Source organism: Saccoglossus kowalevskii, chromosome 16, assembly GCF_978046115.1.
Source record: "Saccoglossus kowalevskii chromosome 16, keSacKowa6.1, whole genome shotgun sequence".
NCBI lineage: Eukaryota > Metazoa > Hemichordata > Enteropneusta > Harrimaniidae > Saccoglossus > Saccoglossus kowalevskii.
Genome location: NC_140656.1, coordinates 22504266 through 22531875, shown reverse-complemented (window position 1 = coordinate 22531875; position 27610 = coordinate 22504266). Strand labels below are relative to the sequence as shown.

The following is a 27610-nucleotide window of genomic DNA, read 5'->3' as shown; positions in this document are numbered from 1 at the left end:
TCCATGCATATTATTCAAATATTTATTTTAGCCTCAATTTCAGTTTAAAGTCTCGTTTTCGTTATTGCAAAGACAAGGGCGAGATTATCTGATAATGAAATGTGCGAGACAATACATTGTTGTCTAATTTGACTCCTAGTATTGTACCCAGCTATTGTAGACCTGTGCTCATGTAAACTGGTTTCTGTAATTTGTGTTACCGCAAATGATTTGCCTTTATTTACAGTTGCACTACAGGCCGCAAAATGGAGGGTTAAACCAGCACTTTTTTGTATTCGTTCAGTGTAGATTTATGTCTTTACAACAGCGGCATACACCTAGTTTTGTGATACACCCTTCTCCACTGAGACACATACAGTAAAATTACATTGCAGTTGTATGTTTGCAGTATGTCTAATTTATTTTGAATTATAGTTTACCCATCACCATTGTTCATAACACATAAATTATGTATCTGACCATTTTCATAATCGTCAACTTATTCATGACACATTAATTCCCCAAACTTGATTCGCCAAAGCCTAAATAGAAAAATAAAAAAGCAAGTGGTGTAAAGTTATTTCTAATGAAGCATGCGGATTTCAATATCTGCTTTGATTAAATCATTTTCACAATTTATATGTCAATAAGCTAGAAATTATTTACTCACTAATACGTGGGGAATGTTAGACAGGAATATAATTTGGTTCATAGCAGATGTATTGAATAATTGCTTGGTCCATATTGCGCATATAGCAGTATTTCTGAGTGTCTTCCTTGAGGAGACGTGCTTCTGGTTCAACTCGTTGACGCCCACTCAACAGCGACGGACACTCCTAAAATAGAAGTGACAGCAGTATAATGTAAGTATGTTGAAATTATTGGTTATTATTGAGTGCAGTTAGAATATCATACGACTATACCCAACAAACATATAGAATAAAATGCAGCAGACGTTTAGACAATTTAAATAATTTTAAAAATTTCAAAGCAATTGAATTATTTAAGAAATATAAGAACATGTTTTTTTTTTAAACAATTACCCGTCAATGACATGATAACAATGTAAGCTTCTCATGTGAAAAACACGTTTTTATTTCAATTTAACACTGAAGCATGGAGATATGGTACAACATAAGTGAATCAATGTTTTTTATATAAAATTGAATGGATTGTATTTTGACAATGAGACGAATTATATGCTATGTGTGAATAATAACTATTATACACGTCAATGTGACGTTTACTGTAATGTTGGTGGTTAATGTAAAAGCGCACAAGTGTACATGTATAAATTCATTTAATTAAATTAACACGATCGTGAGCTGACAAGGCTTACATGTTGATAGCATTGCTGTTGAGAGTTGAGAAAATAGCTTTACTGGCACGTGTGTGTTTGGAGGTATTTAATTAGCTATCAAAAATATATGTTGTTACTTGTTTTATTATCTCCAGTCATTTTAGTTGAGAATATTGGCATTGTACGGAAGTCTTGGGACTCGATATTTACAGTAGACATAGTTAGCAGTTTTCTAGTGATAGAAAAGAATTCAATGAGTAATTTAATATCTGGAAACGAGGGAGAAGAGACGATATTATTTATTTATTTATTTATTTATTTATTTATTTATTTATTTATTTATTTATTTATTTATTTATTTATTTATTTATTTATTTATTTATTTATTTATTTATTTATTTATTTATTTATTTATTTATTTATTTATTTATTTATTTATTTATTTATTTATTAGGTATTTGTCACTTGCAACATTTTCTACAGCTGTGGGCAGTTTTTATAGGTGTGAGTTATTTCCGCAAGGTGTGATACATATTGAATAGTCGACCCTCATATCGAGCAGGCCCGTAGACACAAATTTAATGTGAAACTCGACCCGACCAGACCCTAAAGTCTACGAATTCTTGTTTAGATGTACAATAACCACATTCCGATATTTAAAATATGCAAATAAAAATTATGCTCACTGGTTAAACCAACTTTTTAAAATTAAGAATATTTTATAATTGCACAAATTCTCAACATTATCGAATACATGTGACGAAATTCAATTGCCAACAAAATTCTATATTATACTCTCGTGGTTGACAGAAGAGCCACAAAAGAACACGTAAGATTTGGTAATCAATTGTAAAATTGTATAAATAATGAGCGACAAAAACGCACTCGACTAGGCATGAATGCCACAGTCCCCGTCATTTAATTAAAAAATATAAAATGTTAAAATAATGCATCTGCAAACAGTTGAATCAATATGTACTCTATGTGGGTACAACGCATCATAAAGTGATTTCTCTTAATCTAGTATTGTACTGATAACTGAAAACTTTCATTGACCCATGTCCAAAATCTCAGTGCAACCAAAATATGTCTCATACATGTATACATGCTCAAGAAGCTGCATTAATAAATCTGAGTAAACATTGATGTACCTTTAAGGTAGCGAGACTATTATTTGTGTTGAAAATTACGATTTTCACATTTATTTATTAATTGATGAAATGCACCATAAACTTTCATATGATAAAGTCAATATAACATAGAATGTCATGTAAGTTGGTTAAAATATAGATTTTCTGAAGGGAAGCAAGGCAGCCTCAGTAGTGTTTTCCAAAATCAACAACACAGGTTTAATCTGTGTGCTATAAGTTTCAAAGATAAACTCAAGACAAAGCAATGTTAGGATGTGTTATCAGTAGCTATCTGACACACAATGAGTGTTTCCAAACATTTGAGTGTTTTGTCTCCACCCCTGTTTGTTTCACAGATTAGTCATTTGCATATGAATGTGTCAGACACAAGGTCACACAGCCACTGAAAAAAAATCATTGATTTTGGTGTTTTCATATGCCGAATTTATCCAATTATAGCTATCCCATTCCTTTATTTTTTTGGTTTCCAATAGCCTTACACATTTGGATGTCCCTACACATGGTAAAACAGACCTTGATGGGAAAACAAATTGATTGTGCCGATAAACAAGCTTGAAAATCTTTGCTGTTACTTCATGGACGTTTTCTAGGAGTTTATGTTTTTCAAAATACAAGGTCTTTAACAAAAAATAACGTATACTTATTGTCGTCGGATTAACACCAAATTTTCACAGCTTTAAGATGACAATGAGAGGAACTTGAATGTGTCCAGACAAACTATTTCATCGATTATTTACCAACGAGTTGTGGTTTGAGTTGGGGGCAATGCGACTAAAACAGTAATTGAAATTCAGGACACTATTTTTTAAAACGCGTTGCTTGAATAAAACTAACCAGACACATTCAATTTACCAGACTATTGAACAACTAGGAAAAGTGAAAAAAATACTTCTTATCGCCAGCATAAATGCGTAATTTTTTTTTTACAGAAAAAGTAATTTTTCACCTTTGATTGAGTAACGCGTCGTAGATTGCAGATACGGGCATGCAAAATACACTTGTGAAAAGCTTGAAGTCTGGCGATTCTAAAAATATATACTTTCCCGGGTCTATTTGTAGTCATTTAATCACAATTAGAAGATGAAAACAAGTATGCAAATACTAGTCCCGCTACCTTAAATAAAACATTCTCTGTCTGTTGTCTCGTTCAGAACAGTAATTTAGGTTATATATATCAAAAGACTAAGTATAGAGGTGCAAGTTCGCACAAACTGGACAGACATTGTTTACATAATTATCACGTGACATCAAAAATGGCGAACCTTGTAAAAATGACTAAGTACGCGATTGCGAGAGCACACTGCGGAATTTCCTGGTGAAATTTAAGTTATGCATTGTCCGTAATTAAGTCCATTGAAATGCGTCTCCGATAATCAAAAGACCTATTATTCCGATTTCTATGCAGGTTTGTTTTTTTGTCCCCAAATTATTTCATACTTGGCACCTTTAACAGACTAATATTCTGTGACAAAGCATTTTCTTTAAAAACCCAGACATATTTCGCACCATCATTATCTTTTGATCGATAACTGCGAGTTTGAATGTCCTAGTTCGAACGCACTTGATTTGGCGGCGGTCCCAATTAGTCGTTCTCGATCAAAACTTCAACTCGAGAAAAACGCGAAAAACAGTTTTGGTTAATAAAACACTGTAGATTTGCTGCATTATTATAAATATACACTAAAAATGGCCAAACATATTAACCACTGATATCATAGAACTCATAAAGAGTGTCAGATAATGAATAATTTCAAGCTCGAGCGCGAAAAATGAAGAAAACTGCTGGCATTTGAGTCCGTACTCCAGGAACGTTCGGGTTTTCCATTGTTATGCAAACGAACAACGAGGGATAATCCTCTGACAAACATTACTGTCCCACTGTACACGCTGACAGTTTACAAACAAGCTAATCCTTCAAGTGTCTCAGATAAGACATCTCATAAAACGGTTTTCATGGTGAAACAAAATGGCCGATGTTTGAAAAAAAATTGCTGTGTCAGAGTGCGACACTGAGTGGCAGATTTTTCTTTGCCTCGTCTGTCAACGCTTTCTTTCTTTTCTTCGCCATTGCGTTAGAAAAAAAATGTATTAGTAAAATATTGACTTGGAAAATAAAAGGATTTAAAAGAAAGTTGTGCAAAGTTACAGTACTCCTTTCGCACAACCTCCCGCCCGCTTCCGCTTTCCAATCACCTTTTTCTCTCGCTTTTGCGACCGCTTGTTGAATTCGACCGGGCAATTTCCGCTTTATTTTCGACCGCACAAACCCCGAAATATCACCGCCCACCTGCTCGCTCGCGCGTATTTAAAATTCGGACTAACAGAATAATTTCCGAGGTTCACATTGTCTTATAATTGTCTTTCTGGTTTTTATAGATGTTGAACAGCTGACAAAAGTTCAAATACTTTTTGTTTTAACTATATATAATTATATGCACGCAACCTGACCCTTTGACCTCGATTTGGCTTGGACTGAATATTTTATTTTAAACAATATTCTGACGTGAAATACAAAATGTATTTCAACACAAGTACGACAGGGTTGTCTGGGGTTTCTTTCCTGATTGTTGAGTCTTCGCAATGTGTTTTGTATAATTATTGTTGTTTTCCCCCGATGCTGAAGGACCGTAAAGCTAAATGGCAGTTACATGCATGGGCTGAGTGAAAGAAAATATTTCTAAGCCTAAAATAAAACCTAATATTACACCTCTTTGTGTATTTGTTAATTTTACATATGTTTGTCATGACAGTATGTTTGTAAATATCTAGAAAAATCTCGTCTTTCGTTGATAATTTCGATTGTTTGTTTGGAATGTCGATCCCTGTTGGTTTCTCCATACTGAGTTTAGGAAGGGCGTCGATCAACACCGTGACAATCAGCCGAGAGAAGACAAACATTGACCGTAATTCATGGAGATCATGTCCGTAATTTGTGGGCTGAAACCCCAAATAATTAATCAAGTATTATTATTTTAATATATATTTTATTTTACATCGCAAAACTAAACCATGCCCAAAACAGAGCTAGAGTTGTTCGCGGTGAAACAACCGCATTGAAGACGATGCAACTTCAGCTAGCCATTTCTTACCTTGAAATAAAAAAAATAAAAATTCGAAGAGCATCGGGGAAAATATTAATAATCATCCTTATCAATCGCTTGCTTTATTTTATTCGAATCCATGAAATTCACGATTTTTTTTACTTTTGTTGGCAACTTCCGCGCTAAAAATGATTGAAAATGTGGGTGTTGTTATTTTGCAAAGTGCTGTTGATAATACGGACAAATATGGTTCTGTGACCCAGTTCATGCTCCGATCAGGTGACTCTCAGCCAATCAATGATGTTGTAACAAAGCATATTTGACGCTAATTGAAGGGTCGTCGTACAATCCAATCACCGGCGTCGATTCACATAGTTGTTTGTGCTGTGACAGGCTTCAAAATTATTCGCTGAAGAACATATATTTTGACAAACTGATGGAATTTGACCTTAGTTCAAAAAGAAAATACTAGGCTAAGATACATTAGAGCTCACGCGAATCAGTTTTCTCTGCAAGTTGTGAAATAAAGTAAACCAGAGTAGCGTCGATGATTTTCAGCCCTGAAGGACTTTGAATTGTTCATCGACTGGCCACCAAATAGTTATGGCTATAACTAAATTTGACACGTTTTTCATTTAAGCCCAATAAATTATTCATACATGTCAAGCTCTGTTCGATTTTTTCAGGGCATGTGGCCGTTTTTAGTCGAAAATATTTTTTGTGGGAACACTTTTGCGGTACGTATACGGTATAGACCGAGCTCATTCAATGATCGTGACTTAATTTTAAAAATTGAATGTCAAATTTTACCAGACGTGGATCGATGTGGATTCGATATCGTTATTTTTGGAATTAATCACTAACATTTCCTCGTTTCTCTGCTCTGTCAAAAGGAGTTACCTAGGCTTTTTTTCACGTAACTGTCTCATTAAAATAAAAATAAAAATAAAAATATTACATCTAGAACAAGCACCCAAAACACGTAACAAGAAGTCCCAGTTCAGTTGCTTTCACGATACAAGTGTAATACAGCTATTAGATTTGAAGTGTCGTTCAGAATGTAATAATAGTTAATACTGGTTGTATGTTCACACTTTACTATCAAAACCACCATTTCGACCACCCATGTGCCAGTTTTCAGTGTTTGGGCGAGCGGTCAATGTTTTCAATGAGCGAGCGAGCGAGAGAAAAAAAAACGCGATTAAAATGCGGTCGGTTTCCGGTCGGACAAGACCGCGTGGTCGGAAATTAAGCGATAAGCGGTCGATGTAAAAGCGGAAGGTTGGGCGAAATGAGTACTGTATGACCATGTTTCTCCGACGAAGTCTCGACTGACAATAATGCTGACAATGGACGTTAGATAAACACGCATTGTTTGCAACTGGAAGCTTATCACCCGTTATATCAGAATCGTCAACAACAGAGTATACAGATAAGATTTTATCATTTAATTCCTTCCAAAGATAAACACTATGCAAATATCCACGAAACGGCAGTTGTAGTCTTTTCTGCTAGTGTTTTAAAACACTAATTTGAGCAACGTTATTTCGCAATTTCGATCTTTTGTAAACCTGGGGTGATGTATCAAGGTCTAAAGTAACCGTTTTATCAATTTTTGAAAAATCAAGAAAAAAGTGAAAATTTCCCTTCTCGCTACCTTAATTGTTAATTCAGGTCTTTGTATATTACGAGGACCTGGGTTTATTTCAGTATCACCACTATAATTCCCATCAAAATGTATCCCTGACACCCCTCTACAGTTTCCACTGAGATTCGTAATGGTACGACCTATTTATCCACTAGCCATGACAAATGAAGCTACAGTATATTTAGACCACTTGTTTCAATGTGCCTGGCCAAGATTTATAAACAGTAACTGCAAAGTGTTTTCACTGATATTCAACTTTGTAATGGAATGCAATTTTTAAAGTTTAAAGATATAATATACAGCAACATTTCTGACCACTTTTTTCATAGATTTCAGCGTTAATTTTTCATAAAACAAAACAAAACAAAAAACAGACTGTGGTCCATTTCTGTCACTGATTCAGATCAAGGTCATGACATCACTAAAAAATCTAGCATTACAATCTAAGCTAATTATTTATTCTGAGCATGCTCAGTTGTTCTCTCAGTGTTGGGAGAGGTAATTTTGGATGTAAATGACCCACTTAGGATTTTCAGATCTGGAAAAAAATTATGTGCATATTCAACAGAGATTTGTTCATCAACCTGCCAAGTTTCATCGATAACTGCTGCATAATTTCTGCGAAAATGTTAGAGATGTAAAGGGAACGTCACGGACAGAAACCGGAAATATGATACTACACTCCTCTTTTTAGGCTGCGCCTGAAACGGAGACTGAAAACTAAGCAATGAGATTTCCTAATAAACACCCATTGTTAAATAACGTAGCTGGTTCACAATTTGTACATATCTATACATAACACGCGCTTTGGAAACGACACTTCGTTCATCATGACGCACTCTTGTGGCAAAATTGAAAACAAATTGTTGTTATCAGGGTCACTATACATTTTCGTATTTTAGCTTTATCTTTGAAAAAAAGATAATAAGATTCTACACCTGATGCAAAATCATAGGATAAGATTATATGAAATAAATAAAAAAAATATGACTGTTCAGTTCATACGGGAACAACGAAAGTCACATCACATCACAATTTTATATTAGACTAATTGGTGGTCAGCTGACCTCCTGTATGTGGTGCCAATCTTGCCATACACCCAACAAGAGTAGACACTCCAAAACACATAAGAATGGAACAAATAACTCGCCAGTATTACCATACACTGAATTGAATTTTGACCATTAGGTAGTAATATTGACACACTTGGTACTGGTATTTTAATTGCAATGAATATAATCTGACCTTATTTACACAAGTGAAAATTATCCAGCCATCTTCACGAACTTCAATATCGCACAGTTGGCACCTAGCAACTTCACCATTGTCAAGTTGCCCCTATATTACACAGAAATATATAAAATATTACGGCCATCAAATGGCATTAGCACTACTTAATTGGTGAATCATCAAATTTAAACATTATTTCAGTTTTAAACGACAGTCTTACTCACTAATTTATCCAGCGCCATACTATCCATATTTTCAACACCAATTGCTACTATGGAGAATGTCTTGGAATTATTATGGTAACCTGAAATGCTGACATAATAATTGCCAGATTTCTGCAGAACCGCTTTCGACCCTGCAGTTTCCTCAGCATTCAATATGAATTCTGGACACGTGACCTCTTCTGTACATTCGGAATTGATTATGTTGTCTGAATAATATTTATCGGTACAGATATCACATGATTTATCTGGGGGGTTTCCAGGTAACTGACTTGATACAACAGACAATATGGTCAGGATATTTATCACCTTCTTTATAAACATAGTGAATGCTGGAATAAACAATGACAAAACGCCATATTTATATTTTTACAGTTTGTTGCAATCACCATAATTTAAGGAATTAAAAGAATGTGTTATGCAAAATCATGGCAAGCACTCAACCGCTGAAGGCAGACATTTTATATATCTTATCACGTTAACTGCCCTTAAAAGAGCGGCTCCTAATGCTGTGTTATGAGCACAGTACTGTTACGATATTGACTATATTGCTATATAGTCCATTTGACCTATGACCCTAGTCCTTAGTAACCCCATGACCCGGATGTTGGGGCAGCCATCTTGAGAATGTAATAAATACATACAACACGAAACATGGTGTCAGAAGTGGGATAATTTGGTGTGATAAGCCACTAAATTTCACAGAAAAGAGACTGAACTAGAAGCGTGAAGACTCGATGAGAGTAGTGAAGTGCCTCACATGCAAGGATCGTTCAGTAAGTGAGCCTTAACGGGAAAAGAACACATTCGTTCGCAGACGGAATATCCGTATTATTACCGCCGTTGCCGGCACTACCGTAATCCACGTACAAGTGCATTCAATATTGAAAAAAAAAAAAAAAAAAAAAAAAATATGGCTTCTAATAACTTTCCAGTTCCAGCGGTCATGGAAATGAAAGGCGATCTTGTTCAAAACTGGTCATTCTTCCGTTCACAGTGGGAAGACTATGAAATAGCCACAGAATTAAATAAGAAAGATGATGTCATTAGGGTAGCCACGCTACGTTCAGTGTTAGGAAAGGATTGTTTACATGTATATAAACATCTCGACATGACAGATGCTCAGAGAAAAGAGGTCAAAGAAATATTAGATGCACTAGAAAAACACTTTTTTTTTTTTTTTTTTTTTTTTTTTTTTGTATTTTAATATATTTTTTTATTGGGTACTCATAAAAATTTACATATCTGTGAATAAAGTGGTTATGCTTACATTCCTGTATAACTCAAAGTTTTTCAAAGTGACATTTCTCAAAGCTTCAGAAGAGGAATTGTTTATTGCTCAAACCCAGAACCTTCTATCTGTTCTAGTTCATACCATTTGCCCCTTTATTCCATATATGGTATTAAAGGGGACCACTTTTTTAAGTGCTGTATCATTTTATTGTTATGATTTGCTATCCAATTTTCACACTGGTAGACTCTTTTCATGTACGTTAGAATACCCTTGAAGTTGGGTTTTATATCATTCATTTTACAGTGGTAAATATGTTTCCTAACTAACAGGCTAATAAAATTTATTGTCAACGATTCGCCTGGATCTGATATTATTAAGCACATTCTGCTTGGTGGTGAATTTTGTTTTAATATCTTTCCCCAACTAAAAAGTAGGTCTCTCCAAAGTGCAACAACATATTCACATTCATAGAAGATATGTTCCAGAGTTTCTGGATTCTCCTGACAAAATGTGCACATCTGTGTAGGAAACTTTTCTGGGTTTATTTTATGAAGTTTGTCATTTGTATATAGAATGTTATGTAAAAGTTTAAACTGAAATTCACGTGTTTTGCTGTCGATACTCATTTTTATCATTAATTTGTACATTTTACTCCATTCTATTAGGCCAAGTTTCAGCATCTCTTCAAGTTTCTTTTGACTCACTGGAGGGATGAATTGCCTGTCTATTAATTCTTTTTTTATATAGGGTTTTGAGATTGCATCAAGCGGTGTTGGAATTCCAGACACCGATAAGCTTATCTCGTCTATGTCAGTGTTTTTGTATTTTAGATTTTCGGGGATGGCAGTAACAAGGCCAATCCATTTTAGTTTATGTAGTAGAGTCCATTCATTTTGGGTTATTGTTTCCCATGGTATAAGACCATTCTCGTTAAACAGGTCTGAAACTCTTTTAATTCCGTTTTCAGCCAATTCTCTATAAAAAATAGGTTTTCCGGCTATTTTTATATTTTCGTTATTCCAAATTACTTGGTTTGTGTTTCTGTAACTCATTTTAGTTTCAGCTTCCCAAATTTCAAGACATTCTCGCAGGAAGTCAGTACAGCGAATTGGTAAAAGTTTTGTTTTATAATTACATTGGAAGATGATATTACCTCCTATACTCTTAAGCTGCTCATCAATAAATAGTTTATATGGATGTTCATTATTTGGATCCACATATCTTTTAATCCATAGTAGCCTCTGTTGTTTTTTGAGGATATGCATGTCTGGGATACCCAAACCGCCCTGGCCCACACCTCCTATCATAGTTCTACGAGCAATTCTGTCTTTTCCTTCCCATATAAAATTATACACAGTCTTTTGAGCCTCCTGAATAAATTCATTCCCGACTGCAGTTGTACTCATAATATATGTGAACTGGGATATACCATAAGTTTTAATAATTTGGACTTTGCCAAAAAGAGAAAGTTTCCTGCTCTTCCAAGAGTTCAAAATAATTTTCATATTGTCCATAGCTTTTTTAACATTTATTTTCCTATTTTCCTTTTGATTGTGAGAAAAGTAAATTCCTACAATTTTGATAGGAGATGTGGGCCATCTAACCCCGAACAGTTTATCTTGCCTATATTTCCATTTACCGAGCCAGACAGCTTCAGTTTTGTCCATGTTAATTCTCAGCCCTGAGCATTTCTCAAAATCCCCCAATAAGTTAAATAGCACCTCAGCAGATTTTTCGTTTGAAATGAAGCATGACATGTCGTCCGCAAATGCTGCTTCTTTAATTTCTTTTCCCGATATGATAATGCCTTTGATTTCTTGTTTTGATCTAATAGCCACCAGCAGAGTTTCTAAAGCTAAAATGAAGAGCATCGGAGACAGAGGGTCTCCTTGTCTGACCCCCCTTTGCAACTCAAAGTATCCCGTACTATATCCGTTATTCATCACGCAACATACAATATTTGTATACAATGATTTCACCCACCTTTGAAATTGAGGACCGAATTGAAATTTCTCTAATGCCCTATCAAGATACTCCCAACTGACCGTATCAAAGGCCTTTTCAAAATCTACTGCTATTAGCAGAGCCTCCTTATCAGTTTGTTCTATGTAGTGATACACCTCACTAATTAATCTTGCATAATCACTAATATTGCGGCCTTTAACAAAAGCTGCCTGGGTTTCGCCAATTAATTCAGGGAGAACAGATTCCAATCGCTTAGCAAGACATTTGGATGCCAATTTTGCATCCACGTTCATTAATGAAATTGGCCTCCAGTTTTTCAATAAACGTTTATCTCGTCCAGGTTTTTCTATTAGTGTAATGATACTTTGTTTCTGAGAGGTCGAAAATTCTCCCTGCTCAAACGCCAAGTTTAATGAGTTCACTACCAGATTTCTTACCAGTGGCCAATATGCCTTATAAAACTCAACCGTTAAGCCATCGTTTCCTGGGCTTTTATTTTCTTTCATTGAAGTTAATGTATCAAAAATTTCCCTTGAAGTTAGAAGTCCCTCACATTTTGCCTGTGAACTTTCTGCCAGCACTGGAATTGCAGTATTATTAAGAAATTTAGTGGCCTCTATCGAATCCTTATTTGAGTACAGCCTAGAGTAAAAGGTTTTTATTTCTGTTAAAATGTCATTTGGTTGTTCTATAGTTTTATCCCCTTCTACTTTTAATTGTTTGATGCAGGATTTCTTTTTGTTATTTTTTTCCAAATTCAGAAAATATCTGTTGTTTTTTTCCCCTTTTTCATACCATCTAGCCCGTGATCTTATTATAGCACCTTCTACCTTATAATTATAATGGTCTTCTAATTTCCTTTTCATTTCTTCCATATTGCTATAATTGTCCTCATTTGGGCTGTCACTACACATCTGTTGAGTATCTTTAAGCTGTTTTTCCAAGTCCTCAATTTCCTGTTTACGGTTTCTTGCTTTTTCTTTAGTGTAATCAATTGTAAATTTTTTAATCTGGTATTTAATTAAGTCCCATAACTGACTTCTATCTATATCTTTAAATTCTTCCTGCCAGTTTTCAATCTTTTCCTTTATTAAGTTTCCATACTCTTTATCTTTGGTTAGAGTGGAGTTGAATCTCCAGTGAGCAGGACCATGTTTCTGACAAGAATTTTTTAAATGTAGCCAAACAGCGGAGTGATCCGAAGCTAAACCTGGTATAATTTCAACTTTTTTAACAATATTTTGCAAAACATCTGAAATTATTAGATAGTCCAGTCTGCTTTGTTGAATAGTAGGGTGTTTTCTACGCCAAGTAAACTGTTTTTTGTTCTCATTTCTTATTCGCCAAATGTCAACTAAGCTAAATTGTTCAGTGATATCCTCAAAAATGTCTACCGATTTAGTCCAGGCTTGGGGGTTCCCTCCTGATCTGTCCATCAAGTTATCCACTGTAAAATTCAGATCACCTCCCCAGATTATCGTACTGTTTGGATCTGGGATCATATTAGTTAACCTAATTTTTAAATCAGTTAAGAATTCAGCATGTTGTGATTTTCTATTGGGTGCATACGTGTTTAGTAGAATACATTGAGAGTTATCAATTTCAGTTTGAATCATTAAGATTCTCCCATCCGTATCCTGTGTTAGTTTATTAACTTTATCAGTATTTCTAATTATAGTCATCACTCCTCTACTGGTGGTCGTTCCATGTGAATAACTACATTTCCCCTTAAATTGAGAAGACCAGAAAATCTCATCTGCCGAGGTGCTATGTGTTTCTTGCAAATATGCTATATCAAAGTGTTTTTCTTTCAGCCAATTAGAAATTTTCTTTCTCTTGTTGTAGTCCCTGAGGCCTCTAACATTGAGGGTCACAATAGACAACTGCTCTTCTATGAATGCACATGTTTGTACTTGGTTTTACAGGAAATTTCAAAGTTGAATAAGCCCAATTTTTTTAAGTAACACAAACAAAAACAGTAAACATTAAGGACATTGGCAAAAGCCAACGGACACACGGTAACTGGAAGAAACAGTAGAGTACTGCAGCATGGGACGGCTCCCAGGTACTCAATATGAATATGTTTTTAATTATTTCATACTTATGTTGCCCGTCTAATTGTAAATATTTCCTTGTGACCCTAATTACAAGTTCTGTAATGTGAAGTCAGAGATAAACTTAATAAATGCCATGAGGGCTTCATATAATAAAAGTCTTAACTGATAGTTGGCAAGTCCTTTACCATCACAGCCTTCATTTTTCCTCTGTCGTCTTCGATCATGCAGGTCGCCGGTACACGCCACGCTATGTAACACTTTTTCTTTGGGTTTTCCCTTTGAAATTTCTTTCGGTAGAGAGCCAGTCTTTTTCTTTCGTTTAGTACACTCCTGCTCACATCGTCGGTCACGAATATTTCCTTTCCAGCATACGGGTTGTTCCGAAGACATTTAGGAGCAGCGAACAAAATATTTCTGGCAATACTGGCGTCCACGAATCCCACCTTTATAGGCCGTGGTTTCCCTGAACGAAGTGGCTGCGCTGGCACTCTATGTGCGCGTTGGATGGCCACGCGATCTCCAACGCCCCTCACTTCCATGTGGGATATGATGAATTTCACTATGAACTGGGCACAGGATTTTTCTTCTCTTTCTACCCCTTCTTCAAAGTTGAAGAAGTTCAGGTTTATTCTTCTCCCTCTGTTTTCTAAGTCTTCATTCTTTATTTCTGTTATCTTCATTCTGTTTTCTAGCTCCTTTATTTTGTCCGCCAGTTCTTCTACGTCGGCTGCTTTGGTCACGTGTTCTAGACTTTTCTCTACTTCATCGATGCGATCACTCATCTGGTTTAAATATACCTCAATGTCCGATACTTTCTTGGTTGTTTCTGTAAGTTGCTCCTTCAGTGGGTCGATTTTCGAGACTTCGTTCCTAATTGAGAACAACAGTCTGAGGACTACCGCTGATCGCTGATCTTCCGCGAGTTCCATTGCTTTTTCTAGGTCGCCATCTTGGATAATACGGTCCTGGGACTCCACAAGTTTTTTGTTCGTCGTTAGCATCTCGTCGACCTTCCTCTCTGTCGTATCGGTCTCATTTTTTCCTGTGGTTGTTGTTTTTTTCTTTTGAGGCATTATTTCGTTAAAATATGTTGTTTTTAGGCTAGTTTCCTTTCTTTTTTCCTGGAGCCGTCCGATTCGAAGCTAGTGATTGTGACGCATGCGCAAAACCCTAGAAAAACACTTTGAACCCACTCGCAATGTGATTTATGAGAGATACGTGTTCAACACGTGTGACCAAGACGGCAGTGAAGCCATAGATCAGTATGTAACCAGACTACGCCAGCTAGCTAATACATGTAAATTTGATGCCATCAAGGATGAACTGATCAGGGATAGAATAGTGTTGGGAACCAAAGATAATAGTGCAAGAGCCAGAATGTTAAGAGAGCCAAAACTAGACCTAAATCGAGCCATAGAGATGTGTAGAAGCAGTGAAATAACACAAATGCAGCTGAAGAAAATTAGTGGCACCAACCCGGAAGAACAAGTTGTTCATTATGCACAGAAACAGAAGTACAAGGGTAAACAAGATACACAAAAGCGTGACAAATATCAGTCTGAACAACAAGGACCAAGAAGATGTCGTTACTGTGGTGGCAAACACATATTCAACAAAGAAAAATGCCCTGCATATGGCCAAACATGTAAACTGTGCAGTAAGAAGAACCATTTCGCAAAAGTCTGCAAGCAAAGACAACATGATCAGCGTAGAATACACATGGTAGATGAAGAGATAGAAGATGACTACACATCTGATGAATCTGTACTACACATAGAGCATTATATAGGAGCAGTGAAAACAACAGGAAAGCAGTGGTTTGTGTCACTCAATCTAAGTGACAATAATGAAGACAACTACACGCTGAAGTGTCAGCTTGATTGTGGGGCCACATGCAACATGATAAGCTTCAGTGACTACTGTAAAATTAAACAAGATGGAGATCCAAAATTACAGACAAGCAAGGCCATATTGAAGTTGTATGGTGGGCCAACGATATATCCACTTGGACAGTGTAACCTGAAATGCCATTACTTAGGTAACACATACAATTTGAAATTCCAAGTCACAGATACAATGCAGAAGCCACTATTGTCAGCTGAGACCTGTGAATTACTGAAGTTACTAACGGTGAACATAAATCAACACATCAAAATGGTAACTGTAGAACCAGAGCAGCCAACCACCACACGTGACAAGACGGACTACATAGCCAACATTCAGCAAGCTCCACTCACTCAACAACAAATACTGATACAATACAGTGATCTTTTTGAGGGTCTTGGATGTCTACCTGGATTATATCATCTGGAAATCGATAAAACCGTGAAACCAGTGCGACACCAGCCAAGAAAGGTACCAGTTCATATGAGAGCAGAACTGAAAACTAAATTAGAATCATTAGAGAAACAACAGGTAATCACAAAAGTTACCACACCGACTGACTGGATCAGCAGCATGGTCGCAGTCAAGAAACCAGGAAAACTACGCGTCTGCCTAGACCCCAAAGATCTAAACAAAGCCTTGAAACGTGCACGATATCCAATGCCAACTATCGACGAGATTCTACCACGACTAACGAATGCCCGAACATTTTCAGTCTTAGATGCAAAAGATGGGTTCTGGCAAGTGAAGCTAGACCAAGAAAGCAGTTATCTGACTACATTTTGGACTCCCTTCGGGCGATATCGCTGGCTCCGCATGCCATTTGGTATAAACAGCGCTCCAGAAGAGTTTCAGAGAAGACAACATGAAGTTCTTGAATCACTACCCGGCGTTGAGGTAATCGTAGACGATATCCTGGTATACGGCTGTGGTGACACAGAAGAAGAAGCAGCCATTGATCACGATCGAAATCTCATTGGGTTGCTGAACCGTGCCAGAGAAGTAAACCTCAAACTCAATAAGAACAAATTGAAGCTACGTCTCAAATCAGTGCGATATATGGGCCATTTACTGACAACAGAGGGTTTGCGTCCTGATCCAGAAAAGATACGTGCAATCATAGAAATGCCCAAACCCAAGGATGTACAAGGTGTACAGCGATTTATTGGATTTGTAAATTACCTAGCGAAATTCTTGCCACATTTATCAGACACGTGTGAACCCCTTCGGCGACTAACAGATACCGATGCTATATGGGCATGGCAACCCCACCATGATAAAGCCATAGAAGAAGTACAGAAATTAGCAACAAACCATCCAGTATTAAGATATTATGATGTGAAGGAAGAAGCAACCATTCAATGTGACGCAAGTGAAGTCGGACTGGGTGCAGTACTCTTACAGAACGGACAACCAGTCGCATTCGCCTCTCGATCGTTATCTCCAACTGAGCAACGATATGCTCAAATTGAAAAAGAGTGTCTCGCAATCGTATTTGCCTGCGAAAGATTCGATCAGTATATACTTGGACGTAACATTACCAGCGTCGACTCTGATCATAAACCACTTGAAATCATATTCAAGAAACCGCTTCTCTCCGCTCCAAAACGACTACAACGAATGTTACTCCGCCTACAGAAATACAACCTGGGTGTACGCTACAAGAAAGGCAGAGAAATGTACATCGCTGATTTCCTCTCCCGAGCTTCTCTACCACAGAGAAAAGTAGAACGCGATACACCACAGTACGCAATCTTCAACATCAAACGAGAAACAAACTTCAATACAGAAATAGAGAACATTAACGCAGCAGAATACCTCAATGTATCTGACCAACGATTACATCAGATACAACAACATACACATCAAGATGAAGCCCTGCAAGTACTTAAGACGACAATACTTGCGGGATGGCCAGATATCAAAGAAGAAACTCCAATCATCACTCGTGAATACTGGAAATATCGAGATGAACTCTTATTCAAAGGTCCACGAGTCATAATACCCAAAGTAATGCGTCCTGAAATGCTAGCACGCGTACATTCCAGTCACCTAGGAGCTGAAGCATGTCTTCGTAAAGCACGTGACGTTCTATTCTGGCCACACATGAGTGAAGAAATAAAGGACACTGTAAGTCAATGCAGTACCTGCAACGAATATCAACAGAATCAGCAGAAAGAACCACTCATGACCCACGAAATTCCGGATAGACCGTGGAGCAAAATTGCCATGGATCTATGCAAGTGCCGCGGTAAAGATTACCTGATAATGGTAGACTATTACTCAGACTACTGGGAGGTGGATCAGGTAATTGACACAACAGCAACAACGATCATAAACTGTTGTAAAATACAATTCAGTCGTCATGGGATTCCCGATTCTGTTATGTCAGACAACGGTCCACAATTTGATTGTGTCGAGTTCAAGAGATTTGCACATGACTGGGAATTCAATATAATCACCTCATCACCATATCATAGTCAATCTAATGGTAAGATAGAAGCAGCAGTTAAAATAGCAAAGCGAATCATAAAGAAAGCACAAAGAAACAATGAAGACCCCTGGAAAGCAATCCTTGACTGGAGAAACACACCGACTGAAGGAACGCACAGCAGTCCGGTACAACGTCTCATGTCACGTCGCACTCGCACGCTAATACCTACTGCAAATAGACTACTACATCCCAAAGTAGTTGACGGAGTTACAGATGACATCAAGCAACGTCGTCGTAAATCTAAATTCTACTATGATCAACATGCCAAAACACTTCCCGAATTACAAATAGGTCAGCAAATTCGAATGAAAGCACTACCTACTGACAGAGAAGGAAAATGGCGTCACGGAATTGTTACACAACAAGTTGCACCCCGCTCTTACAACGTCGACATCAATGGAAACACATATCGAAGAAACAGGAAATTCCTAAGGCCAACGAAGGAAGTGATATCACCAGAAATAGAGCATGATACAGATACCGGCATAAAACCATGTGAATCTCCAACTATAAATATGCATCGCGACCTAACACCACAACCCAACAAAACACCATCACCAGCAGTGAAGTTACCGATGACAACAGATCCACCGATACAAACATCACCAATACGCTCAAGTACGCGAGCTGTTAGAATGCCACCACGCTATAAAGATTTTGTCTTGAACTAACTGTTGAAAGGATGGACTGTTAAGAACATTTAATTGAACGTTGAACGGTTGTGTTAAGTATGAATTATTGTTGAACATTATTTCGCATTTCATGGACTGTTGATGATAACATTTAATTGAACGTTGAACAGTTGTGTTAAGTATAAACTATTGAACATTATTTCGAATTTCATGGACTTTTGATGAGAATATTGTTAGTGAACGTTGAACTGTTGAACATTATTTACACTAGTGTTATGGTGCTATAGATTTATGCTCGTTTCGAAGAGTTTATCGATTTTAGTTTTATTGTTCAAAAAAACTATGTAAAGAGAGATGTTACGATATTGACTATATTGCTATATAGTCCATTTGACCTATGACCCTAGTCCTTAGTAACCCCATGACCCGGATGTTGGGGCAGCCATCTTGAGAATGTAATAAATACATACAACACGAAACAAGTACCACAGTGACTAGTTGCTAATGCACAAGCAGAATATTGGCAATATACAAACAATGTTAAATATATACTTACACTCAAATAAACAAAGTATTCATGGTCAAATATAAAGCCATCAGCAAAATCATTGTGTGGAATGTAATGCAAACACAGGATTTGAACTCATATCAAGTTTCCCATCGTTGTAGACAGACAGTTTGCCCATCAAGTAAAATGGTGGATTATGGGTATGGTCCCAAAGTGAAATAAGGTAATGAGAATCTTTTAGTTTTAATTGAACCTAATACATGACAATGTTCATACTGAGGTTTTTTGGGGTGCTCATTACTAATATGAGATTGGTTATGGTTCCCTACTTTTACATTTTATAGCAAAAATAGTTCACTCGTTCAACCAATTGAATATATTCATGTCAAAAAATCTAGTTTTGTCAGTGTGCAATTCACCAATATTTTTTTACACAGAGAGTGGTCGTGATACTATTTAAAAAGTGAACCATATTTTTAATGTAAATTATCAAACGAGTTATTCTTATATCCCTTACGAAAAAGTTCTATAAAACTTCTATAGACTTGTATAGACTTCTGTAGAAATCTTATAGAATCTGAATAGACTTGACTTTTCTGTAGAATTTGTATAGATTTTCTTTATAGCATTTCTATAGACATTTTAAAGATTCTTTATAGGTCTTTTATAAACTGATTGTATGTACATTAATTCTAATGAGGGGGAGATTTCTTATATAATTTTTCATATTTAAGTCAATATAGTGTATTATTAAAGTCTTATTTTAGATTAGTAGAATCTGTATAGAATTTCTAAAGAATTTCTGAAGAGCAGATCAACTCTGTTTACACAATGAGATTTCATTATTAAATTGTATTCATCTCATTCTCGCTTGTAAACTCAAATCAGGAATGGAAAAATGGTTATAAGAGATGTTTTTCATTCCTACAATTTATAAAAAAAAATCTATCAAAAATCTATATGATTCTTTTAAAACTTCTATAAAACCTAATATTGTATGTTATAAGCCCTAAAATAAATGCAAAGCCAGCAATTATTGTAATTTCCATTAATGTGTAGTGTTGAACTGAGATGGTCAGTACATGACATACTTGTAATTTGTTTTATTATTAAGTTTCATTCATATTGCTTTCTAGGTAAATATTTTATAAAAAAACTATACGATTCTTATAATACTTCTATAAAACCTAATATTGTTTGTCAAAAGCCCAAAAATAAATGCAAAGCCAGCAATTATTGTAATTGCCACTAATGTGTAGTGCTAAACTGAGGTGGTCAGTACATGACATACATGTAATTGTTTTACTATTAATTTTCATTCATAATGTTTTCTAGATAAATATTTTATAAAAAAACTATACGATTCTTATAAAACTTCTATAAAACCTAAAATTGTTTGTCAAAAGCCCAAAAATAAATGCAAAGCCAGCAATTATTGTAATTTCCACTAATGTGTAGTGCTAAACTGAGGTGGTCAGGACATGACATACATGTAATTGTTTTACTATTAATTTTCATTCATAATGTTTCCTAGATAAATATTTTATAAAAAACTATTGTTTTATTATTAACTTTCATTCATATTGCTTTCTAGGTAAATATTTTATAAAAAAACTATACGATTCTTATAAAACTTCTATAAAACCTAATATTGTTTGTCAAAAGCCCAAAAATAAATACAAAGCCAGCAATTATTGTAATTTCCATTAATGTGTAGTGCTAAACTGAGGTGGTCAGTACATGACATACATGTAATTGTTTTACTATTAATTTTCATTCATAATGTTTTCTAGATAAATTTTTTATAAAAAAACTATACGATTCTTATAAAACTTCTATAAAACCTAAAATTGTTTGTCAAAAGCCCAAAAATAAATGCAAAGCCAGCAATTATTGTAATTTCCACTAATGAGTAGTGTTAAACTGAGATGGTCAGGGCATGACATACATGTAATTGTTTTATTATTAACTTTCATTCATATTGCTTTCTAGGTAAATATTTTATAAAAAAACTATACGATTATTATAAAACTTCTATAAAACCTAATATTGTTTGTCAAAAGCCCAAAAATAAATGCAAAGCCAGCAATTATTGTAATTTCCACTAAATGAGTAGTGCTAAACTGAGGTGGTCAGGACATGACATACATGTAATTGTTTTACTATTAATTTTCATTCATATTGTTTTCTAGGTAAATATTTTATAAAAAAAAAACTATACGATTCTTATAAAACTTCTATGAAACCTAAAATTGTATGTCAAAAGCCCAAAAATAAAAGAATAAGCCAGCAATTATTGTAATTTCCACTAATGTGTAGTGCTAAACTGAGGTGGTCAGGACATGACATACATGTAATTGTTTTACTATTAATTTTCATTCATATTGTTTTCTAGGTAAATTTTTTATAAAAAAACTATACAATTCTTATAAAACTTCTATGAAACCTAAAATTGTATGTCAAAAGCCCAAAAATAAAAGAATAAGCCAGCAATTATTGTAATTGCTAATAATATGAAGTGCTCAACTGAGGTTGTCAGAACATGTGTTTTAAAATTTGTTTTCATTCCTACATTCTGTCAATCTATCCACCACCATAACCACCACCACCACCCCCCACTACTGAAGCGCCCTCAATTTTCATTTCTGACCAGACTGGGGTTCCCATAATGCAATGCACTTTTCAAAATGGCCGACTGTTGCTTAGTTGCTGTTGATTGTTCTCAGTTCAAATGTTTGAAGCATGTGTGCACCTTGCATTTATGCTGAGGGCAGGCACTCAGTGAAATGGCAGAGTACACATGGATACAAAATCAATGCACATTTATTTGGTGTCTGGAAGGAGTTGTGATCATAACCCAGACAGTTTTCTGGGATCTCCCCAGCTAGACAAGTTTGACAAAGATTCAAGACAAAGGAGATAATGCTGTCTGAGCATTATGGAGCCTGTAGATCGGTAAGTGGTTCAAATGTAATTGTTTTCCTGCCATGTAAATTCAAGTTTCATTTGAGAACAATATAAATGAAGATGACACACCATATTATCATTTTTTTCTTTCTTTCATTTTGTTCCTTTGTTTACTAGTTTTAAATATGGTGCCATGCATAAATTATGCAAATGAGGATTGTAAAGTAAACTTTACAATGACTGAGCATGTGTCTGAGTCTGGTCCTTGACAACTCTGTATTCTTAATTTGATTTTCAAAAATAATGATTTATGCCACATTGTGTAATTTGAAACTTCTGAAGTTTATTTCTAATGAATATAAGCTTATACATGGATAACATTTTCTTTAGATCCAGAATTAATTGTTTTTGTATCTCGGATGTAAGTTAAAAATGTGTGTACAACTTCTTTAGATTTTGTGCAAGTAAAACCAAAATTAAAGAGAAGTTCAACTTTCATGAAAAAAACAATAAAAATTTAAGTTAAAAAATAAATGCATACGCACAATCATTATTGAATTAATGCTAAAGAATTTGACTGATACAACACCCATACAAAACTTTGTTTCATGGTTATTGAAGCCCATTCAAGGATACAAAATCATGACGAAAATGAATAGGTAAACTCTGTTTAACAATTAGCTGATATTGTGCTGAAAAGTGTTAAATACTTTATTTTCGCTTGGAATTTATTTTCGCTGAAGGGATGATTCCGTGAAAATAAAATCTAGCGAATATACTTTTTTCCTATATTTCACATTAAACTCATCAAGAATCAGTGAAAATAAATTCCAAGCAAAACATCCAAAAAGCCTTTTCAGTGAAAATTATTTCCAGCAAAAATAAAGTATTCCACAGTACTTTTTCAATTTGTCTTCAATTTATCAAAAATTCCTGGATATGTTTAACCCTAACCATTCGGAATGGTTAACAACCAGTTTGACTTATCAGGTCAAATAATGCGTACAATTTCAGGTCAGCTGATGCATAAAATAAACATGGCGGGTTTTATTTTACATTGAGTTTGTGTGTGCAGCGATCATGAACATTTGCTGCTAGAATGAAAATAAATTTTACTTGTTTGTACATGTACTTCATGACAAACCAACAAACTGATATTTTATATGCTTTTATGATTACGACTGAGTAATAATCAACAATTGCAACAAAACAATCAAGTTTCACCTGTGAAATGCATTTACTAACCCAAATTAAAACCAGTGCATATTATTACATTAAATTAATTAATTAAGTTTCACCTGTGAAATGGCATGATCATTTGCTCCTAATGTACATGTAGTACATTTTTATTTAAGTTGTTTTTACTTATATTTACTAACCCAAATTAAAACCAGTGCATATTATTACATTAAAGTCAGAGTATTTTTTGTATTTCTTTGAAATAGGTACATGCCATTTTAATGAATTTGAATTTAGGTAAATTAGCGAATTCTTGAAATTATGGTTTATTTAAATTAACTAAAATAACATGCTTTAAAGTATTTTAGAACCAGTTGAAGGTCTTAATTTTATTCTCATTAGACGTCTAAAATATAATACCGACTGCAATATTCTTGATATCTGCAACCCCTGTCATGACAATTGTATTCCAAATAATTAAATATTTGGTATATAGGATTTAGGGTTGTGTTCACCTTGAACCTAATCAAGTTTGCTATTTTGAAAACAAAACTAAATATTCCTTTGATAAAACACTACTGCATCATAATGACGTCAGTTGTATTTAGCATCATACTGTATATGCAAGTAGAATGCTGCCATAACAATGTGTACATTTATTGATTTAGTTATTTTGTTTTGTTTTATTACAGACTGTAGTGTCAGCAGTTCTTCAAGTCCAAGGGGTATGATGCAGTTGTAATCATAAGAAAGAAAAGCTTTTTACTCTTATCGCAATTTCTAGCAAAAAACTATTATGCAGTTCCTACCATTTACACCTACTTAACCACATTGATATAAGTGTAGTTTATTGACAAAGTATATATTGCAATTTTTTTTGAGTCTGTATGAAACTTCAGAGGAATTATTTAATATATGACGTAAAACATGTATTGTGCTAACTGCTTGTTATTTTTTCAAGATTGGATGTGAATTATGTATGTAAATGCTACAGCATTTAACTTTGATAGACATTGTATATAATTTCTATAGAGATTAATAGAATGTCTATAGGAGTTTTATAGGATGTCTATAGAAGTTTTATAGAATGTCTATAGGAGTTTTATAGAATGTCTATAGGAGTTTTATAGGATGTCTATAGGAGTTTTATAGGATGTCTATAGGAGTTTTATAGAATGTCTATAGGAGTTTTATAGAATGTCTATAGGAGTTTTATAGGATGTCTATAGGAGTTTTATAGGATGCCTATAGAAGTTTTATAGAATGTGTATAGGAGTTTTATAGAATGCCTATAGAAGTTTTATAGGATGTCTATAGAAGTTTTATAGAATGTCTATAGGAGTTTTATAGGATGTCTATAGAAGTTTTATAGGATGTCTAGGAGTTTTATAGAATGTTTATAGGAGTTTTATAGGATGTCTATAGGAGTTTCATAGAATGTCTATAGGAGTTTTATAGAATGTCTATAGGAGTTTTATAGAATGTCTATAGGAGTTTTATAGGATGTCCATAGAAGTTTTATAGAATGTTTATAGGATATCTATAGGAGTTTTATAGGATGTCTATAGAAGTTTTATAGAATGTTTATAGGAGTTTTATAGGATGTCTATAGGAGTTTTATAGAATGTCTATAGGAGTTTTATAGAATGTCTATAGGAGTTTTATAGGATGCCTATAGAAGTTTTATAGAATGTGTATAGGAGTTTTATAGAATGCCTATAGAAGTTTTATAGGATGTCTATAGAAGTTTTATAGAATGTATATAGGAGTTTTATAGGATGTCTATAGAAGTTTTATAGGATGTCTAGGAGTTTTATAGAAGTTTTATAGGAGTTTTATAGAATGTCTATAGGAATTTTATAGAATGTCTATAGAAGTTGTATAGAATGTCTATAGGAGTTTTATAGAATTTTCTAAAGAAGTTTTATAGAACGGGCGAAAATGCTATAACACTTTTATAAACTTTCTATAGAAATTCTTCGAAAAACCTCTATAAAAATCAATAGAAAAATGTTGATAGAAGTTTATAGAAAGTCTATCAAAAGTTTTATAGACTTTCTATAGAACATTTTTGTAAGGGATATCAGGTGCCATGGCTGTCATAGTGAAAGCGTTATTCTTCTTTAGTTCAGTGTTGCTGGACAGCAGCCAGTTGCACACATTCTAAGAAATTGTCCCAATCAGGAACACAGGTATTATGGGGGCCTCTTACCGAGTTTAGAAATACAAAATAATTGATGAATTTAGACTGAAGGCAGACAAGAAACATGTACTGAGGCAATATCATGTACTGCAGGAATGGCAGTGTCAGAGGTACAAGGGTTAGCATGTGCCAATTGGAGGTGATACTCTTCCTCGGATGATACATTGCCCTGGAAGTGCCCTAGGTGGTTAGTGGTTCTCAATCAATAATATTAAGGTGACAATAATCAGTCCCACAATTTGAAGAAACCACAAATAGTGACTAGCCAAATGTGTTGGCTACACTGATAATATTGCCGTCAAATATCTTATTGGAACGAAAGTCAGACTTTGGTAGTCAAGAAGGGTTGGATTAGGCAGAAGTATTATCAGTTCATTAGGAAAAGTAGACAAATAGTGGGAATATTTAACAACGTTGTGTTAAGACATGGGTTCTAAATTATTCTGAATCACCACAGGAAAACTTATTCGCTGATTGTTTTGGTTCAACACCGGTATACATGGTGACCAACGCGGTATTTACATATGGGTACGTATATGGGCCTTAGCCAACATGTACATGACCCAATTATGTTTTGTGAATCACGTACGATTGCTGGTCTGATTTGTACGGCACCCATCCATTCCTAAGGAACCCGTCCTATCAAGAACAGTTCGCATATGCCACCCCCGGGATGCCCTGTATTGGACGAAAGACAGCAATCAGCATACACGCAGTGGTACTACAAAATCACAACTTAAAGTGTTTTGGACAACCACCACAGAGACAGTTACATTCAAAACCTGCCAACATTGACATAGATATTACTAAGTAAAAATCGTGCTACTCATTGCGAGCTTCCACTCTTGACGACACAATTATTATCCGGTAAACGTCGAACATACAAAAATCTTTCTGATTAAGTCATGCATGACGCCATGAAAGGGTTATGATGCGATTCACATTCTTGATGATGGGATGCAGTTATTGTATTTCATTCACTCTCCACCTTATTGCACAATGTCAGTAGCAATTTAACCATTGCCAATAGACTCAATGAAGATCGGACAGAAGTAGCTACCTTGTTATCTAAGGATATGTGATGGTCTATATGCTCATGTGTTTAATGCTACATTGCCTGTTACCTAGTTATACAGATATTTATGTCACTATATATGTATGTCTATGTCTTTCAAACAAATCCCCCTAAAATAATAATACATGAAAATAGGACGTGTATACAATAAATATATATTGCATTTATGTTAAATAATAAATGTACCAGGTATTGAAATACGCAAATTAATCTATATCAACTACTGTACTAGATGGCGTCATTTCACTAAAATATAGGTACTAACCTGAATGCGATAGCTGTTCTGCGTCTGTGTTGTTTTACACGTAATGTTATATATATATATACTTCAATACACATTTTTCAATTAGATAATGAACTGACTGTGCGTTTGATAAAATGTGCAACGTGACATAGATGGATTATCTTGGTGTGATGACACACTTGCCGAAATGTGAGCACACAATCTATAGAACAAGGAAGCAGAAATACACATCTTGGGGTGCATTGCACAAGTCTAGATTAATTTCGCCATTGGAATCTTCAAACTCAACACAACTTGTTACCATGACAATAATAATATATCATATTATTATCATGTCTGACGTATACTCCAGGTGTACGAGTAAAACATGATGAACTGTTTTATTTCACATAAAATCCTATCCGGCACCAACAACTACCTAATCAAATAATAAATTTAAATTGTTGCATTTTTGTTATCAACATGTCAGATTATCTTTGTTCCAACCGCCTATATAGTTATCTACCAGCACATATGACGAAGACTGCTATGTAATATATTAATATATCTACATTATTTGCATAGTAGACGCAAAACATCAGACTGAAAGAAAACAGGTATTAACATTTTGAATGTACAAAAAAATCAGATCGATTGGGTCACAGGTCATCCTATGCCA

General features: G+C 34.9%; 1 protein-coding gene and 1 long non-coding RNA gene across 2 annotated transcripts; one reads left to right on the top strand and one right to left on the bottom strand.

Moving 5' to 3' along the window:
- Positions 1 to 374: 374 nt before the first annotated feature.
- Positions 375 to 26990, bottom strand: LOC144356263 (uncharacterized). Its single transcript, XM_085491564.1, has 5 exons — positions 26974 to 26990; positions 8574 to 8902; positions 8365 to 8457; positions 650 to 815; positions 375 to 521 (listed from the first exon to the last, which is right to left on the bottom strand). Exons 2-4 carry the CDS (start codon positions 8892 to 8894, stop codon positions 666 to 668), a joined length of 564 nt encoding a protein of 187 aa, XP_085347690.1. The 5' UTR covers positions 8895 to 8902; positions 26974 to 26990; the 3' UTR covers positions 375 to 521; positions 650 to 665.
- On the top strand, positions 22040 to 24360 carry LOC146733756 (uncharacterized). Its single transcript, XR_014926707.1, has 2 exons — positions 22040 to 22299; positions 24123 to 24360. It is a non-coding gene; the product is annotated as an uncharacterized LOC146733756 (long non-coding RNA).
- Positions 26991 to 27610: the final 620 nt, after the last annotated feature.